Source organism: Staurois parvus, unplaced genomic scaffold (genome assembly GCF_062004578.1).
Source record: "Staurois parvus isolate SC_StPar_1 unplaced genomic scaffold, SC_StPar_1.0 ptg001134l, whole genome shotgun sequence".
In the NCBI taxonomy this organism is placed as follows: domain Eukaryota; kingdom Metazoa; phylum Chordata; class Amphibia; order Anura; family Ranidae; genus Staurois; species Staurois parvus.
This window is the reverse complement of record NW_028318930.1, coordinates 1,662,373-1,681,260: the sequence shown is the minus strand read 5'-3', so window position 1 is coordinate 1,681,260 and position 18,888 is coordinate 1,662,373. Positions and strand designations below refer to the sequence as shown.

The window sequence follows — 18,888 nt, the reverse complement described above, 5'->3', positions numbered from 1 at the left end:
TATAGAGCTAGCAACCAATCAAAAAGTCAGTCCAGTTCCCCATGAATCCAGACCCCTCCTTCCTGCACCAGATCCTCAGAAACTTGCTGAGCTCCCTTAGCTCCTGCTGCCTTTCTAGTGTGGCTTGAGGTAAAGGCAGTATTTCTGAGAATTCAGCAAGAAACTAGCAAAAAAAATTGAAGCCTTGCCGAACAGGAAGGGTTATGCCTGGGAGGTGGCTTCCTGTCTTTTTTTTTTGCCAGTGTCCAATCACATGAAGGTGGCAGCATAATCCTGTCTTAATGACTATGAAGATGCTCTGGGCTCAATGAAGTACGATAAAGAAACATTTTAATTGTATAAATAAAAGATAAAAAACCTAAACAGGTTGGCAATGATTCAGCTATAAACTGGAACACCAGTCAAAATATATATTCAGTGTTCGATATTTGGATAGCCTGGGAACGGATTAGAGCACCTGGCAAACTTTTAGTGCTGCCATTGAAGAAATGTCCTGTCCTTTCCAAAGAGGACCTGAGGGGAGCCTCATATCCCACTATTCACTACAATAAAAAAAAAAAAAAAAAAAAAAAAAAAAAAGTAGGTGCACAGATGTGTGTCTGCTGGAAACTTCTATCACCTGTGCTGTCTTCGGTACCAAACATGAAAAGAAAAATCTTCAGGGACAGAAACAAAAAAAGGTTTTGGTTCCAGTTTAGACACCATACAGCTTCAAGGTAAAAACATTTAAATAAAAACCCACATAAAAAGCTGGTTTATTTCCCTTTGTTCAAAGTTGAGTCAATCCAGATAGTCATTTAAATTGTACAGGTTTATGAATTTACAGAGAAAATGTAATTCATTTAATAAAAATTTATTTCACAAATTCATAGTAATAAACATTGTTTAACAGCAGAAAGGTCAACACAGCAACCACCCACAGTTTGCAAGAATAACAAATCATTTATCATAAAAACATAGTTCACTTTAGCAAATCATAAAAAAATGGTAAACTGAAATGAAGGTACATAAAAAACTGAATCAAAAAATTACATCCTAACACTTACCAGAAGCGCAAGTAAAATATTTCTTATATTTGTATAAAAGTTCACATTTTATTTTGTTCTTTATTCTAATCTTCAAATATCTTATTGCAGATAAAATTAAGAGCACTGTTCTGATCTGATTTTACAATCTAATGTCTCTCCAACTACATTTTTGGTTGATTTAAAAATTTTACACATCCCTGAAAGCAGCAGGCAGCATTTAACACATTTATGCTCATACATATAATCCAAAGTATAAAATACAGAAAAAATAAGCCACTTATTACAAAACTATAAACACAATATATTTAGCAGTATTCTACAATAAAAATAAAATGCTTCAAAAATAGTACTTAAATATCAAAATTCTGTGAAGCAAACGCTAAATAATCAATAGTACCAGCTCAGGACTTGTTTAAGTATATCAAAAGATGGATGAATGCCAATTAAAACACTGGAGGTTTCAATAAACTGCTGATCCAATTCATTAAAATTAATATTGGTGAACTTGCATAAAACACATTTTGAATTTTGTATCAAATTTCAAAAATATTTAGCTATAAAACTTTTAAATCGCTACTACAAATTCATAATGCTTATGTAAAGGAAAATACAAAGTCTGGAAGACTAGAGACAGGAAAATAACTGTACTCTCATTAAAAAAAAAAAAAAAAAAAAGTTAATGAATCAATTTAAGCTGTATAGATGGAGAGGGTATAATTTAGTAGGTGTGAGAACAATGAAGATAATGTGAAGTATTACAGGGTAGTTGACCTTCTACAAAACATTACTAATTAAAAAAGCAGTGTTTAAAGAAAATCTCAAATGAGACTCACAGGCATTAAAATTTCAGTTGATCTATTAATAGACAAATCCAGTCGAAGAATTCATGTATTTTTAATATATGTTTTCTGTGTGTCTGCTTAGCATTTTAAATTAAAATCAGAACTATATAAAACGGATGTGTTGACACGGTCTATCTAAGTTCACCCCAACTATTAATTTAGTGGAATAGACCAATCAAAAACATGCTGTGATTGACTCGCTAAATATGAAAAAATTACCAAAAATTTCCATTCTAAGTGATAAGTTATTTTTTAGAATTGCAGTATTTGAATTTCAGAGCTCGCAGTGGATTTTGCTCATATATAAATTGTACTACTGCGGAATCTAATATATAGGTTAGGCAGCACTTTTATTAAAAAATAAAAGCTGTTTTTATTTACATAAGCAAAATAGTTCCATGATTTGGTTTATTTCCTCTACATTAGGTGTAGGACATGTGTGCTTCTTGTATGAATAATTAACAATCAAATCTTTTCATGTATATTTACCACATTGATGGGATTCTAGATAATGTAAGCACTGATGACATGTCCTTTATATCGTTTAACTTTTCTTTTTCAATAACGTGATATGATTATAATACTGCTAATACACAGACATTTACTATTATATGGAACAATGCGAGTCTCTATAAAAGACCACCAAAAGCTTTGATTTCCATACAGCCGAGGAGGCACAAGATTAGCAGTTTTTAGATTGAACTTGGACATATATCATTTTTCAACCTATTAACGCATGAAAGGAAAAAGGTCATAGACCAAATTTTAGTACAAGCCAGCAGAAGAAATCATTATTTTGTGGCAGCACCAATTTTTGGGGAACCAAGCACCATTATTTTAAGAAGGCATTTAAAGTATTATAATACACAGGCCACATATTTGTCTGTATTGATATACATCAATAATGAATATGTGTAACAAGTTGTGGCTTATCAGTTGTAGACATGAATAAAGCAATAATAAAGCAAGAAAATAAAGAACAGTAGAAAAAAAAAAAAAGCTTTGGCTTCAAAACATTGAAACCACTAAAACACTCCTGGCCTTGCTGCGTATTTGTCCTTAACGTTACAATCTTGATATATGATGTCATATTACAGGGTAATAACCTGTATATGTTACTAGATAATTTAGAAAAGGCCAGCACAGCACAAAAATTATTATTCCTGATGTAATCATTGTGGTGTTTAGTGAATGCAAAACCCAAAGTAAATACAAACTGTTAAAACATGTATGTATCAGGTATATAGTATGATTTTAAAATAAAGCAAATATATTCTAATATGAAAATAAAAGGACAGAGTGAATGCAGCATTTGAGGTTTCATGGATATAAATATGTACTGTATTTTTCGCTCCATAAGACACACCTAGTTTTTAAAGGAAAACTAGGAAAAAAATATTCTGAACCAATGGACTGCAGGCATAGTACAGGAGATGACCAGAGACTGCGGACACACTGCAGGAGATGACCAGAGACTGCGGACACAGTACAGGGGATGACCAGAGACTGCGGGCACAGTACAGGGGATGACCAGAGACTGCGGGCACAGTACAGGGGATGACCAGAGACTGCGGGCACAGTACAGGGGATGACCAGAGACTGCGGGCACAGTACAGGGGATGACCAGAGACTGCGGGCACAGTACAGGGAATGACCAGAGACTGCGGGCACAGTACAGGGGATGACCAGAGACTGCGAGCACAGTACAGGGGATGACCAGAGACTGCGGGCATAGTACAGGGGATGACCAGAGACTGCGGGCATAGTACAGGGGATGACCAGAGACTGCGGGCATAGTACAGGGGATGACCAGAGACTGCGGGCACAGTACAGGGGATGACCAGAGACTGCGGGCATAGTACAGGGGATGACCAGAGACTGCGGACATAGTACAGGGGATGACCAGAGACTGCGGGCACAGTACAGGGGATGACCAGAGACTGCGGGCACAGTACAGGGGATGACCAGAGACTGCGGACATAGTACAGGGGATGACCAGAGACTGCGGACATAGTACAGGGGATGACCAGAGACTGCGGACATAGTACAGGGGATGACCAGAGACTGCAGACCTTTGGGGAGCGAGTACCCGAATTTGACAGGTACCCGCTCCAACTTCCGCCAAGGCAACTGGAAGCAAGAGTTGTCCTCCCTCCCTGTAGTCTTCTGGGACATGTGACAGGTCCCAGAAGACTACGGGGCCATTCACAAAGCGCAGCGCTTCGCTTCACAGCCAGGTTCCTACACTGAAGATGCTGGGAAGAGAAGGCGGTCGGTGAAACAAGCGGTGATGAGGACACCGCTGGACCGAAAAACAGGTAGGACCGAGGAGCAGGTTCTGCTGCACAGAAGAGCCGAGCGGCCGGCCCATTATTCTAACACGGTGGCGGCGGTGGGGGGGAATACTGGGCCGGCCGCTCCATATGACGCACAGACATTTTCTCCCATTTTTGGGGGAGGGGGAAAAGTGCATCTTATGGAGCGAAAAATACGGTAAATGTATTTAAATGTATAAATAGCTGTAATCTCATAGACTGCATTTTCTTTTTGTTGTTGTTTGAGACCCTTTTATTAATACAGGTGACAGGGATGCAAACAAAAACTATTAACACCTCACTGTGTAGACTGAATGGGTAAGCAGCAATTTATATGAAAAAAGTGTGTGCCTCAAGGCAGTATCAAATGTTACAACTTAGTGCAACATAATACATACATATGTCAGGACCATGCTATTTAAAGTATTGTACTAGACATTTTACTCTGGTTTCTTTTTTTTTTACAGTGTTCTGTTAAATCTGAACAATAGTTATTTTTTATTACAGTTCTCTCACTAACAAACTGGCCATACAGAGGAAGAGAGCTGCCTTTTACAGAGATGCAACCTCTGCTGTGCCAAACCTATAGGGTGCTAGTTTACAATCAACTCCCCTTCCTGTATACGGTCAGCTATAAACACAATTCAGTACATCAACTTGAAAGCATCTATAACAATCTTTACAATTTTTATATCAAAAGAACTAAACAAGAATTCTCTAATGTACGAGTATATATACACACGTGGCCTTGTATTGTTCTAGGCCTAGAATCAACAGTAGTTTGGCTTAAAAAAATGCCAGAGTCAAAACTTTCTGAACTCACAGCAACAATAAATAAATATACAGTGGTATATTCAAATGTTTAATAGTGCCAGCACTACAACTGAGATTTGAAACAAAGAATCTTCTTACAGACACACTATATGGTCTCATCATGTTTGCTAGAATGTACCTCCACATATTAGCAATTTACGCACAGGGAGGCAGCTAGTGAACCTTTCTCATCCCTAAAATACTCAATATAGGGGTTTCATAAAGGAGGGCCTTTCAGTAACTTATCAAGACTGACTGAGGAACTTACTTACATGGTCACAATATCATTACAAATCAGTCCTCGAACTCCAGTCACTTGTCTAGGCCAGCCTTTCTCAGCCAGGGTGCCCAGGCACCCTGGGGTGCCTTCAGACTTTTTCAGGGGTGCCTTGGCAATATGCTTGAATACTGCCCAAAAATTGTATACAAGCCAGCAGGTAGATCAAGCCTGCCTTTTAGTTACACAAAGCCATAGGTTTTAATTGCGCACTTTCACAACCTGCCAGCTGCCGGCAATCTAACAACCAATGACATCATTAGTTGATAAGGAGGACGTCGGGCGCCTGCACAGCATCCTTGTTTGCCCCTACCCTGCCCCTCTTTATCAGCAGTGGGGTCACATTAGCTGAGTGAGGGAGAGAAACTAAGGGAAAACCACTGGAAATCAGTACCAGTTTGCAAAGGAATATTTGTTTGGAAGAATGAATCTCCTCTAATGTTGAGTGTCCTACATGTGTGGATGTTGCTGCATTATGTTAAAACTTTTAGAATAATTTTTTACATTTTAGAATGGGGTCTCTTGAGAGTGTACAAATGTTAAAGGGTGCCTTGAGATTGTACATAAGTTTAAAGGGTGCCTTGACTGAAAAAAAGGTTGAGAAACACTGGTCTAGGCTGTGATGTCATCAGTCTGCATGAGCTTTTTAGGTGGACCTGGTCGGAAGCTTCATGCAGCCCTATCGACAGGCGGATGTAAATAGATTTGTGAGTCCATCCAGGTCTGGAAAAAATTAAAAAAGTGACGGATCGGAGGTAGCCTTACGTAAACAGTGGAGTCCGTTTACATCTGGCTGCCCATTGAGTTGTCACGGAATTCCCCCTCCACACCTTTTACTCACCTTACCAGAGCTCCTCTGTCTTCTTGACCCATCTCACCCAGCAACACTACCTGGTGCTTCCAAGTATAGGATTGCATGTAACCTCCCCTATGATAATGCTTAGGTCTAGCGATTGGCTGCCAGATGACCGAGTGAGTGATGCCACCTCTCCCTCAGGGCGCCAACACTACTGATTTCAGTTCTAGCTGTGAGAGAGGGTAGAGTATGGCACGGGCACGAGTACGGGGTGGAGGAACCTAGACAGAAACATGGTCAATTTGCTTTGCAGTGCCTTTTAGGTAGCAAAATTAAAGGATAAGTTCACCTTTGGAACACGTTAAAATGTTCCACCTGTTTTTAGGGTGGAACATGTAACATGTTCCTATAGCCACAGCTGCCACCCCCCCCCCCCTCCCTCTGACAGATAGTACGGGGAGAAGTTTCCTTGTACTGTCAGATTTGAAAACAGTGTGGCTGTGCGGGGCTCCACCCACATGGCCACATCATTTATTCACGGACTTCTGTGAATGAATGAACTGCAAGTCCCGGCAGCCATATCAGCTGTGGGCTTGTACTTTTCAATTAACTACCACAGTGCTGTGGAGCGCCATTGTAGTTCATTGAAGCTTCCTGTCAGAATATCCGCTTGACCGTGCATCCCGTACAGCAGATATACTGACAGGTCTGCAGGAGACCTGCATGGCATCATCGATCTACTGATCACTGGTGCAATGCTTTCCAGGCTCCTTTGGATAAAAATAATAAATATACATTAGTTTACCTGCAAAAAAAAAATAAAGGATAAGTTCACCTTTTTGGACAAAAATAATAAATGCACATTTTTAAGGTTCCACGTGAACAACAGGCTCTAAGAGTATCTGTGGAAGCGAGATACAGGGGTTTCAGTCATGAACCCCTAAACTTCATGCTATGTACCAGACATTTTTTAATTCCAAATTATTCTAGGGCTATGCCGAGCAGGGCAACGTACTGCAGTTCTCGAATATTGAAGGCCATAAAAATGAAGTTATAGTATGCAGTCCGTGAAAGGGTTACAGCAAGTCACACAATGGTGGATAATTAAGGCCCTCTAATTGGAGTAGCCATGGCACATATTACATCTGATAATACAAGCATAATAAAGTATTTACAGTTAGTTATTTGTTAGCCATTCACATATTAATTGTTCCAACCTACTGTATGCCTATTTATAGTCTAATATTTTAGGATTGGTGATGTACACTTTTTGACTGCAGTATATTACAGAGTCAGCCTTGCCTATTACCAGGCATTGTTAGAAATTAATTTCTAATATGTATTTAAACTCTAATTAGTACCTTCCTTTTTAGGGGATGATTCTTTTTTAAATAATACATTTTGATGCAATGTTCTCTGGAACTACATCAAAGCAATCTACAGTAATTTGGGGTCAATATGACCTAACATTTTTGACTTTAGATCATATAAAATCTCTAACATGAAGCAATACAAAATAACAGATTACACATTCATAACGGTATGTATATAAAACAAAGTTCTAAAGACAGAATATACATGCTTTCTCTTGAAACATACAAGGACACTTTGGCATCACTACTACGTTTGGTACCATGATGTTGCTTTAAATATATATATAAAAAAAAGAAAAAAGCCAAATAGCGGATAAAACTAAGTAAATGCAAATTCACAGCATGTTCTATGAAACCACAAACAAAAAACTCATTAGCAGCTTTAAAGAGTCACCATCACCTTGCCTATTCAGGGCAAAATGACAGTGTCTTTGCAAAGAGCCCCCAGGCCTTTCAAGGATCCTCTTATACTCACCTAGGCAGCAATCCCGTCCAGCTTCTTCCTCATTTGCAGCCAGTGACAATACCCAGTACATCCGGGTATGGGTGAGCATCCGACCTCCTTCCATGCGATAGTGCTCTTGGCTGCGAAAGAAGGTGGTATCAGTGGGCCAAGGGAAGGGGGTGGGGCAGGTAACAATGTCTCTTCCGGGTTAAAACCCCCCCCACAAAACTACAAGCTGAACTTTTTGGAAAACAGCTTCATTTACAGATTAAATACATATACAAGCTGTTTACCTGCCAAAGGATTTGTATTACTGTACATCCAGTAAGATATACACAGCTCTGCCAGACAGCACCACCCTGATTTTTTTCTTTTGCAGTTCAGCAATACTAACAGGTCTTGTCTTTCCTCCCACCTTGTGACTGGACAGTGAAATAAAAAGCAGCACCCTGATAAACTCTACTCTGCCTCTTATCAGCATGTCCTTTGCATTGCAGCACAACTGATTAGCTCGGTTTGCTGCTTCTCCCTTTCCCAGTCTGAGTGCTGCTGTACAGCGGATTGCAAGATGCTGATAAATAGACATATTTAAGTACTTCTTCCATTTAATACTACTTGCATTTAAAAGAAAAACATTTAAGGATGTATTAATGTGTTTTTATACCTGCCTGTAGCTCAGCTTTACACTAGTTTAGTGTTGCAAACAAATCAGTTAGACTAGAATCCAAACTTTGCCACATGGAAAATAGTGATTAACCACTTGCCCTCCAGAGGATTTACCCCCCTTCCTAAACAGGCCATTTTTTGCGTTACAGCGCTGCGTTACTTTAAACGGACAATCATGCAACCAGCACCCAAATTAAATTTATGTCCTTTTTTTCCCCACAAATAGAGCTTTCTTTCAGTGGTATTTGATCGCCTGTGTGGTTTAAATTTTTTGCGCCATTAAAAAAAAAAAAAAAAAAGACAATTTTGAGAAAAAAAAACAATATTTTTGACTTTTTTGCTTTTTAACATGTCTAGTACAAAAATGTTTAAAAATCTAAATTTCGTCATAAATTTAGGCCAAAATGCATTCTGCTACATGTCTGCTGAAAAAAAAAATCCTAATACGTGTAAATTAATTGGTTTACGTGAAAAGTTATAGCGTTTACAAAGGGGGGTATATATACTGGGATTTTTTATTTTATTTTTACTAGTAATGGCGGCGACACGCGACTTATAGCAGGACTGCAGCGGGAATTCTGATACTGGGGGAAACTGACTTGGTGTCACCGACATCCCCAGTGACATCATTACAATGATCAGTGCTAAAAAAAAGCACTGACACTGTACTAATGGCACTGGACAGGAAGGGGTTAACGTGGGGTGATCAAAGGGTTAACTTGGTGCTGTTTTACTAGGGGGAATGTGTCTGTATGCTTCACTGTAAGCACACACTGCAAAGCAGTGTGCAGGAGCTGACAGGGGAGAGAACGGTTTTGTTTACAGTCCCCCCCCCCCCCCCCCCACCTTCGGAGATGCTTGGAAATCACCGGGTGCTGGCGAGTAATCATCGGTCGGGACCCGTTGATTGACAGCCATGACCGCAAATGGCGGCACAGGTAGGGTGCACGTGCGCCCCCTACTCGGAAATCAAGTATATATATGTGATTTTGCGCACCCATACCACCCTGTAGCAGTACTTCTGCTATGGGGTGGACAGAAGTGGTTAAAATATGCGGTACACACGTGCAAGCCAAAATTTGTAAATCATATTGCATACATAACTGCCTAGTAATAGAATGTATTAGTTGAAGCATGACATAGCATCACCAAATTTGCTTATTGAATCACAATACTGTTGCCCATCTGCCGTATTCTCAGCTGCAGTTTAACTAAGAACTGGGGAACTTAAGATGTAGCAAATCAATGCACAATTTAAACAAATCAACTAGTAGTTTACAGGGTAAAACATCATGCCTCTGCTTTTTGGTGCATTAAAAAATTTCGGCAAATACAAGAACACCACATGCTGGTTTGTGTTCAAATCATTTTAAGAATTACTGAATTTGCCCTTGTACTAGCCTATAGATCCTTCTGCAGCACAGCTCAGACTAGGAGAGGGAAGGGTTGTACAGATGTGCTGCAGTACTTCTTTGCTAAAATGGAACAAACTAACAGGAGGAATGAGCAGCATGAGAAAGATAAGCACATCATTCTGCTGCTTCTGCTTAAAAGGTCTGGCCACAGGCTGGAGGCAGAACAAAACAAAAGACTGGTCTCCAGACTGGGTGTGCTGCCTCGTAGTGCTGTGTAAAGTCTCTATTTCTAAACAGTCTCACTATTTTTGCGTTTTTGCTTTTACTTACATACACACCACCATTGGTTTTTGGTGGCTAAAGATATTCACCCAACACAAAAAAAAAAAAAATCCAGATGCTGCTTAAATGGGGAGAGTTTGACCCAACTTGGCTAACATGTCAAAATATCTGTTTACCATTGTCAGGCTCTAGTACTGGAGGTTGACAATTGCCTGCTTCATTTGTTTATGATCTTGCAGAGGTGTTCTACACCCTGGAATTAGTACCATCTTTGAGAATCAGGCGCGAACAGCCTCCAGTACTGGGTGGTAGCTTCAGTTTTGACAGTTAACAGACATCTCGACAAGGGTCTTAACAGTATAAAGAGCAGTGGTGTGCTCCTAGCCTTCAATTAGTAACCAACGTAAAATAATCTGCTCACTCTTGATAAAGGAACCCTTCATGGTTCTGAAACATTGCACTTGTTCGTGACTTGTGTTCACATCAAAGACACTATTCCTGAAGAGGAAGGTGTGCTGCCATGATTTGTGTTCCATTTTAATATTGTGGGATAAGTAATTTTAAAAAAATATTTTGATGCATTTATTCTGAATATAGGATACCTATAGGATACTTAGACTCACAAAATGCTCTTTTGTCTGTGATGCACTGTTCCAGAACAACACCCAAGGCCAGTGATATAGCAGGGTCATGGATACAGCAGGGTAGTCATCGTGGCTATTTACAAGTTATAGAAGAATTGGACATTGTCCAATGAGCTCTGTTGCACTTATAACCAGAGGTTAACAACATTTTTACATTTCACAGCAGCGATGACGCAAACCAAATAAAAATCATCGGAGGTAACTTCTTTGTACAGTTAGAAAATGTAACTTTAATTTATGTCCCACTAAACAATCAAGGAAAATTGATGTAGAAATCAATTGAAACAACTGTCAGTCAAAATACTTTTTTTTTTTTTAACCAAAGTTGACATTAATTTGGTTATTTGAAATTGTGGGATGCAAGACTGCTGTGGTTGAAAACTCCAGGTTGCCAAGTGTATTGCCAGCATAAGAGCCAAACAGCCTCAAACATCTGTTTACCGGTTTTAGGTTGATACTGCTGAGCTAACCAATTTCCCAAGTTTCTTACATCCCTCAGGCACTCCAATTCACACACCAGCCGTAGGGCACTCATAAATGAGAGCCAATAGTTACCTGATGTGGCCACTTGTTGCCAGACTAGGCAAATATATCAGGTCTTTCAACGTGCATGGGCTGGCTGGATTGACATTTGTGAGTCCAACAGCCAGGTTACGTTAAAAAGTCTTTACTAATCACTATGGTTTTCTAAGCCAGTTCAAACTCCTGCTCCCCAAGGTACCCCCACTCCACGGGGTTGCTTGGGGGCTTAGGAAAGCCCGTCTTAAAGTCAAAAGGTTTTTTACTTTAATGTTTTATTTGCATTAAGGTAAAAAACCTTCTGCATGTAGCTCCTCCCCCAGCACTCCTAAATACTTACCTGAGCTCCATCTCAATCCACCACCATGCTCAAAGACAGAGGCTCTCTTGACACTCTCTCCTCAGCGCATAGAGAGGGAGCAGTTGGCTCCTGCTGCTGTAAATCACAGCCAGTGAGGAGAGAGAGGGGGCAGGATGATCCAAGCTCAATATCTCAATGGGCATACAGACCTGGCTTGGGAGCAAGCACGCACAAGTGCCCCCATAGCAAGTAGCTTGCTATGGGTATCTAGCACCTTTTATTGTCTAGTAGCTATCATATCCTTTATAGGGGGCCAATTTTTTGACAATATCTAAAGTACAACTGAAGAAGGCTGTGGATTAGATTACCACATAAAGATTTATAACATATCAGCAAGTAGTGTATCTTAATAATCAGTTTTGAGATAAGAAGCCCTATAAGATGACACAAAAGTCGCTTTTGTGCAAGTGAAAAATGGAATCACAAGATATGTGGTCTTTTTTTTTTTTCCAGTACGATCACAGAAGACTCCCTATGTGCACTGCCCATGAAGAAAACAAAATCAGTAAGGATATCCTGAGCAACCACTTTTTTTTTTTTTTTTTAAGTAAAATCCCGCCATATTAAAGCTGCAGATATAACACTTGTACAGATACATATGTACAGATACCGTAGGCAAATAAATCAAAAGTACTAGAGCTTTAATGAAGAGAAGCATCCCCGGGGCATCATTTAAAAGCCTTTTTAAATGCTGTACTTATTGATCTTGAACGTACAAAGTATTGCTTGCAGTGGGGTGGGAATGTGTTGCCTGACGTGGGAAGATACTATTTTTGTACTTTTACAAAATGCTGAATTCTATACTATTTTTCATACCATAACTAAACTGAATAGTCAAGATTTTTTTAATATGGAAAAAGAGCACTATTATTTTAACAATGTGTAGTAATCCATAGCAACTACTTAGGACAACAGGAAATTGCAAAAATAAAGTCTTATTAACTGGTTATGGGTTACCTAATTTTACACACTTTTTTAAAGGTTTGATTATGCAGGAAAGCCGATCCTCTAAAAAAAGCATTTGATTATTATCTAGATGCTGTGTGAGAAAGAATACATCTTCCTGACTCATTTAAAAAGTCTTATTAGACAATCAGATTTTAGAGCATCTTAGACCACTGACTATTGCCCGAGTTATTACAAGTAATGTGAGATAAATATACAGTAGCCAGGAGGTCCCTACTTTACAATGGTGTCATCTATTAAGAAAGTACTTTTTAGCATAACAAACTTTCATTTAATTTGCTAGCACAGAAAAGAAAAACACATCAGTATGTACCTCAAAAATGGTCACAAAGAAAAAAATGGATTATTTTACAAGAGGCATTTATTAAGACAAAATTTGCAAAGTGCAGCATCCCATGGTGACCAATTACAAACCACCTATCTGCTTGATTACACTAGACTGAAATCGAATTTGTTACCATCGTTCCTTGCCTAGTGTTATCATTTAGGCACGTTGGCCTTTAAATTGTTAAGGATCTGTTTAAATAAAAAATGTTCAATTGTTGTGTTGACACCATAGTACTACCTTGAAAATATGTACAGAATAACTAAGAAAAAGCAGCAGCATTTAAAGAACACCCGTCATCTAACACCACAAAGGCAGCTATTTCGAGGGATGCAGATGTAGCAATATCCATGAGAAGCACAATGCTTCAATCCATTAGGAAATCATGACAGCAATAAGTCATAGGCAACATTCACTGGGCCCTTATGACTAGTGAAGTGAGAAGCTACACTCCTCTAGACGTTGATTTAGCTTACAATAAATTGCTGACTCTTATAACATACATGACAGGTGCACTTTAACTTGTCAGTAGGACATCAACATTTCCAACAATCACCACTCTGCAAATGGAACAGGATGGTCTAGTGCAAAACACTGGAAAATAGTTTGCCTTAAAATATCCTGAAAGCAACAGATTTCTAGTGATGAGAACAAATGTATTTTGTAGATACAAACCAAAAACAATATATTTTTAAAACTCCTTATCAAAAAATGTCAACGGAAATAAATGCAGAAAAAAAAATAAATAACAGTTTTGATCGACATAATGTGGGTATAGGCATATTATACAGCATTAAACATGTATATTTTTTCTGAAATGCTGAATACAACAGCATTTTATCTGAGCTGTAGAAAAAAAGTAGAAAACTGCTATAAACGTTACAAAAATAAACTGCGGCCTTGAACATAAAGCATTTTAAATGTTTGGGATCATTTCCTTAAGTGCACATCTAAAACACACTTTACTGTACACTGAATTGATAGCAGCAATTTTTTTTTAACATTTCCTAAGCTATAGCAGAAAATCTAATGAATGAGTTTAATTTATAGAATTAACACATTGAATTTCGCTGTACCATTGAGGTAATTTTAGGAGCTATAAGGCCTATGAATAACATGGTGCAAATGGAACTAGTGTGCTGTAACTCTGGACATCCAATGAAACGTTAGCTCTCAAACTAGTCAAAGCTGAAATGTTATCTGCTGTTTGTTATAGCACATGTGATAATATATCTATTGAACTAGTGCCAGACCATCATGTACATCCTTCATAGATAGGGAGATTGCAGTTTGTTAACGGTTCTTTTAACAAATCAAATATTCCAAGCTAAATCTTATTTACATACTCCGTGTTGAGTTGAGGTTTGAGAAACCTTATTGTATAAATTCATTTCAAGACATGGTAAATGGTTATGAAAAAAAGATCAGAAATTTTACTTCGACAATCATGTAGCTGAATACACAGTTCAAATTGCTGCAGTCTCTACACGTACCACTCCCTTCTGGATATAACAGAACCATCCACATGTGAGACCAAGTCATCTTCATTATCAAAGTTCTGATTGTACCTTGAAACTATAGGCATGTTTTTGTCACTATAGTTATTGACTGGCCTGTCAAATTGCTCTTGATATCTGTTATAACTAACAATATGGTTCCAGTCAGAGTTATCATCATCGTGAAGATACTCATTGTACATATGATCATTGCTTTTAATGTCAACCTCCTTTTTCAGGTTGTCAGGAAATGGGTCAAGATCCTCAGGCTGGAGCACATCAATCTGAGACTCCTTCTGCATATCAGATGGAGGAATGTAGCTCTTAGTAAAATAATCACCTCGGAACGTCTGTTTCCTCCTATGATAGATAACTCCAAATATCACAATAACAAGGATCAAGAATAGACAACCTCCTACAACGCTGCCAATAATGGTGCCAAAGTTTCCATCCTGCATGGTCGCCATTGTTGAAGCTGGAACATGGAACTTTCTGGAGGTTGTTGCTAAGCCTGTAATGTCAATAGATGAATGGGTCTGTGGACTTGTAGGAGGAGGAGTAGTAGCAGGAGGATCTAATGTAAGAAGCAGACAGACAAAGAAGGGAAAATAATGTTAATAATAACTAGCCAACAGTGTTGATAATGACAATGAACACAAAGATGTGTCAAAAACCAAGCTGCAACAAATGCATTTTTGCACAGATATACAGTACATTTTGGCTATGCTAGTGGAAAGTCAAGAGAACTTATATGCATTATTTAGGCTATAAAGTTAATTTAAGAAAAACGTAAGACTGATGTTTAGGAAGAAGTACAGGGCACCACCAAGCTGTAGAAATATAACCTTCAGATAATGGCAAGTTTTTAAAGCTTTTCTTATTATAGTGTGACTACTATAATAAAATCAAATGTTACAATGAAGTGCTTTTAATTCTAGGCCAGTGGTCCCTTTGGTTATCTTTATCGGGCCCTTAGATCATTATCCTTCCATCTAATAAAAGGCACTATTCCCCCGACTGACACCAACAATGTGGCATCATTTCTGCCACTGACACAGACCATGGGCCATTACTCTTCCCACAGACATGATGGGGCACTATTCCTCCCACTGTCAGAACGATAGGGTGCTATTCCTCCCACTAACACCAATGACAGGGCTCTATTCCTCCCACTAACACCAATGATAGGACACTATTCCTCCCACTAACACCAATGATGGGACACTATTCCTCCCACTGACACCAATGATAGGGCACTATTCCTCCCACTGATACCAATGATGGGGCGCTTTCCTTCCCACTGACACCAATGACGGGGTGCTATTCCTCCCACTGACACCAATGATAGGGCGCTATTCCCCCCACTGATACCAACATTAGGGCACTATTCCTCCCTTTAATAACAAAGATGGGGCATTGTTTACACCCACTGATGCCAAAACATATTCTTCCCCCACTGGTCACAGTCCGGTCCCCCTAAAGTCTGAAGGACAGTAAACTGCCTCTTTGTTTGGAGACCCCTGTTCTAGACAATAGATTCACCTAAATAGTATTAAATAAATTGACATTTATAACACCTACAGTGGTTACGGCTTGGGGTGAGCTAAAGATCACACAAAATTTTGTGTAGACCCTTCAGTAAGCACAGGGCCAAGTAATAAGTGCACTATATTACATGCAAATAAGGTTTGTAAAAATAGTTTAACTTATTTGAGCTTGATCAAAAGCCACCACAACTTATGTATGCAGACTGAAAATGAAGGCAGGTACTAGTTCATTTTAAAGATGCATTTGTGTGTTTTTTTCATTTACACTACCAAATGTCTTTCACTTTTTCAGTCTTAAGGAAAAGCAATCAGTGCCAACATTTTTTGATCTGCTTGAAAAGCTGAAATAATTATAACATGCTGAGGCATCTAATGCTAAATCAGACTGATCTGAAATGTTTCCATTGGTGTGTAGCTGCCTAGAAAATGATAGGGCACATCTTAGCACAGACTAACAATGAACCCAGCAGGCCTATGTTACCTTTTGTGAATAGTACGAGGTCAGTAGCAGAACTTTGAATTTGTTGCAAAAGCAACAGAGGCATGCTGTGTAAATGTTTAAAAATTACCATCCAATTCTCTGCCTATGTAATTTCAGAGAACATATGGTTATGATAATTTGCATGTGATGCTTATTAAAAACTGTAAGGGAAAGCAAAATATTACCCACAATATAGATTTGAATATGCACCTTCATTTTGTAGCCCGCATCTTTTTTTTTTTTTTTGTATTTTTAAGGACACTTGCGTAAAGTAGGATGCCTTTAGCTTTCCTCTAACTTCATTAAACAAAGGCTACCAAAAACTACTTTGTCATATTATTTACATGACATTACAATTTCACCTATGCTCTGGTGTCTTTGTCCACAAGGATTAAATTCAACTATCAACAACCTTATTTCCTATGAAAGCAGACAAACATTTCCTCACGTGTAAATAACGTGTGCTAAAAAAGCCACTTTATTTGAAAATAAATGGATTATTTGGCTAGAACAAAAGGACAAAAACATTAACATGTGCTTGTCTTTTTGGAAGTGTCCCAAACACAAGATCTTAAAGAAAATTTCCAAGAAACTATAGTTTGGGACTCAGAGTAGTCCCCGGCTCTTTGTGCACAAAAAACTGCAAATACAGATTTATGTTTGTCTGCATCTGACCAATGCCAGTCACTGCAAGGGCACATATAAAACAATTGTTTTTAATGTGCCTTGTTTCAATGTGCCTTGTTTACACAACAAACTGCCACTGATTAACCAAATAATGCAACAATTGTTTTTAAATAATATTAGTAATGTAAAGGGAGCGATAGTGTTTTGCATACATTTTCTTTCATATTACTGTCCAATACTACAGAAGGATTACAAGGGATTTTGGTATGTACTTTCGAAATGCTAATACATAGTAAATCACGTGTGTTCATTCAGCTGTACAAGCTTGAATGATGGGGAATTACTACTGCTTAGTGGCTGGTTCATATCATAGAAACTCAGTCTGGATGTGTTCCGGATGTGTTTCTACATGCATGTTTGATGAATCGGGTGAATTTTTCCCCCCTATTTTTCTTCACTTTAAATAAGGACGTGTACATTCCGGTGCGTTTTACAGAGTTCTAGCACAATTCAGTGCAGAAAAAATGCAGCATGCTCTAATTTGTTTCTGGCACTAGAATGCACTGGAACAGACTGCAGTGGTGTGAACTATGCTATTGGAAACCATATAGCCTACTATCCATGCATTTTTTGGCGCAGAAAAATAAAAAGGAATTGGTTGTGAACTGGCACTTAATGCAGGCCATAGACGGTTCGTTTATCAGCCAATTTTTCTTCCGAAAAACGAAACATCGTTCGTTCTGTAAACCTATGTTGCTACCAATGATTTTGAAAATCGGCCGTTTTTCACAAATTTTCCAGCATGACCGATAAATGAAATGAGGAGGAACCGCGAAAATCAGCCAATGCCATTGCCCCACTAACAGTGCGAAAATCGCCCGATTATTCTTTTGGACGAAAAATCGGCCGATAAACGAACAGTCTATGGCCTGCATTAAGCTACGATATTCCACAATGTTGCCAGATTTAGGCTCTGTTCACATCTTCACATTCGGTGTGTTTCAGGTATTGTGCAGTAGATGTGGAACATGCCTAACATTACAAAATTTTATCAGAACTTATTTGTCTTTTAGTCAATTAAATATGAAATATTTCAAGAGAACAATTTGACTTGATTCCTTCATCCACACACTTCCCCACCATCAAAATACACTGATCAGTGCTGCCAGCTATAGCCTGTGGCAGTGATCGATCAGGAAAAACCCACTAAGTTGGTTGTAAAGAAGTTGATCTGTAGATCAACTTCTGTACAACCAGTCTGCCCATACATGGATCGAAATGTGTCAGTTACCTGCTGAACTGGACAAATTTTATTCCATGTATGGCCGGCTAAACTCTTCAACAGACCTGAACAACAGGATATCAAATTATACACAAAGTTGAATAAGTCATAGGAGGGACACAGCACCCCCCTTCTCTGCTAGCAGTCATCAGCAACAAAGGACGTTCAACATGTTCTGCAAACTAAATGCTAATACTATATGGTATGGATATACCTCATACTACAATATTTACCTATACAATAAAGATCAAGTAAAAACGGACCAAAAACCTTCAAAGTTTCCCCTAAAGCAAAAAGTATAAAGCACCAGAGTACTGAAAGGCAATGGCCTATGCTGTGCATGTGCCAGACAGACATAGTACAAGCAGCCCCTACTTTGCATGCATTTCACACACTGTGGTTGCATCAGAGAGACACTTTAGACACCCAATAGGTGGAAACTCAACAA

The 18,888-nt window shown here is 38.7% G+C and overlaps 1 protein-coding gene across 3 annotated transcripts in view; it reads right to left on the bottom strand.

Annotated features, from left to right (window-relative positions):
* The window catches only part of NECTIN3 (nectin cell adhesion molecule 3), a 228,501-nt gene that overhangs the window by 74,457 nt on the left and 135,156 nt on the right, over positions 1-18,888 (bottom strand). The window contains exon 6 of one of the 3 annotated variants that reach the window (XM_089659174.1): positions 14,844-15,077. The exons of 1 other annotated variant lie outside the window; for it this stretch is intronic. In XM_089659174.1, the coding sequence (XP_089515300.1) occupies positions 14,844-15,077 (234 nt within the window). Of the gene's footprint in view, positions 1-837; positions 15,078-18,888 lie in introns of those variants that run through there. One more of the 3 variants, XM_089659175.1, reaches the window with a different exon arrangement.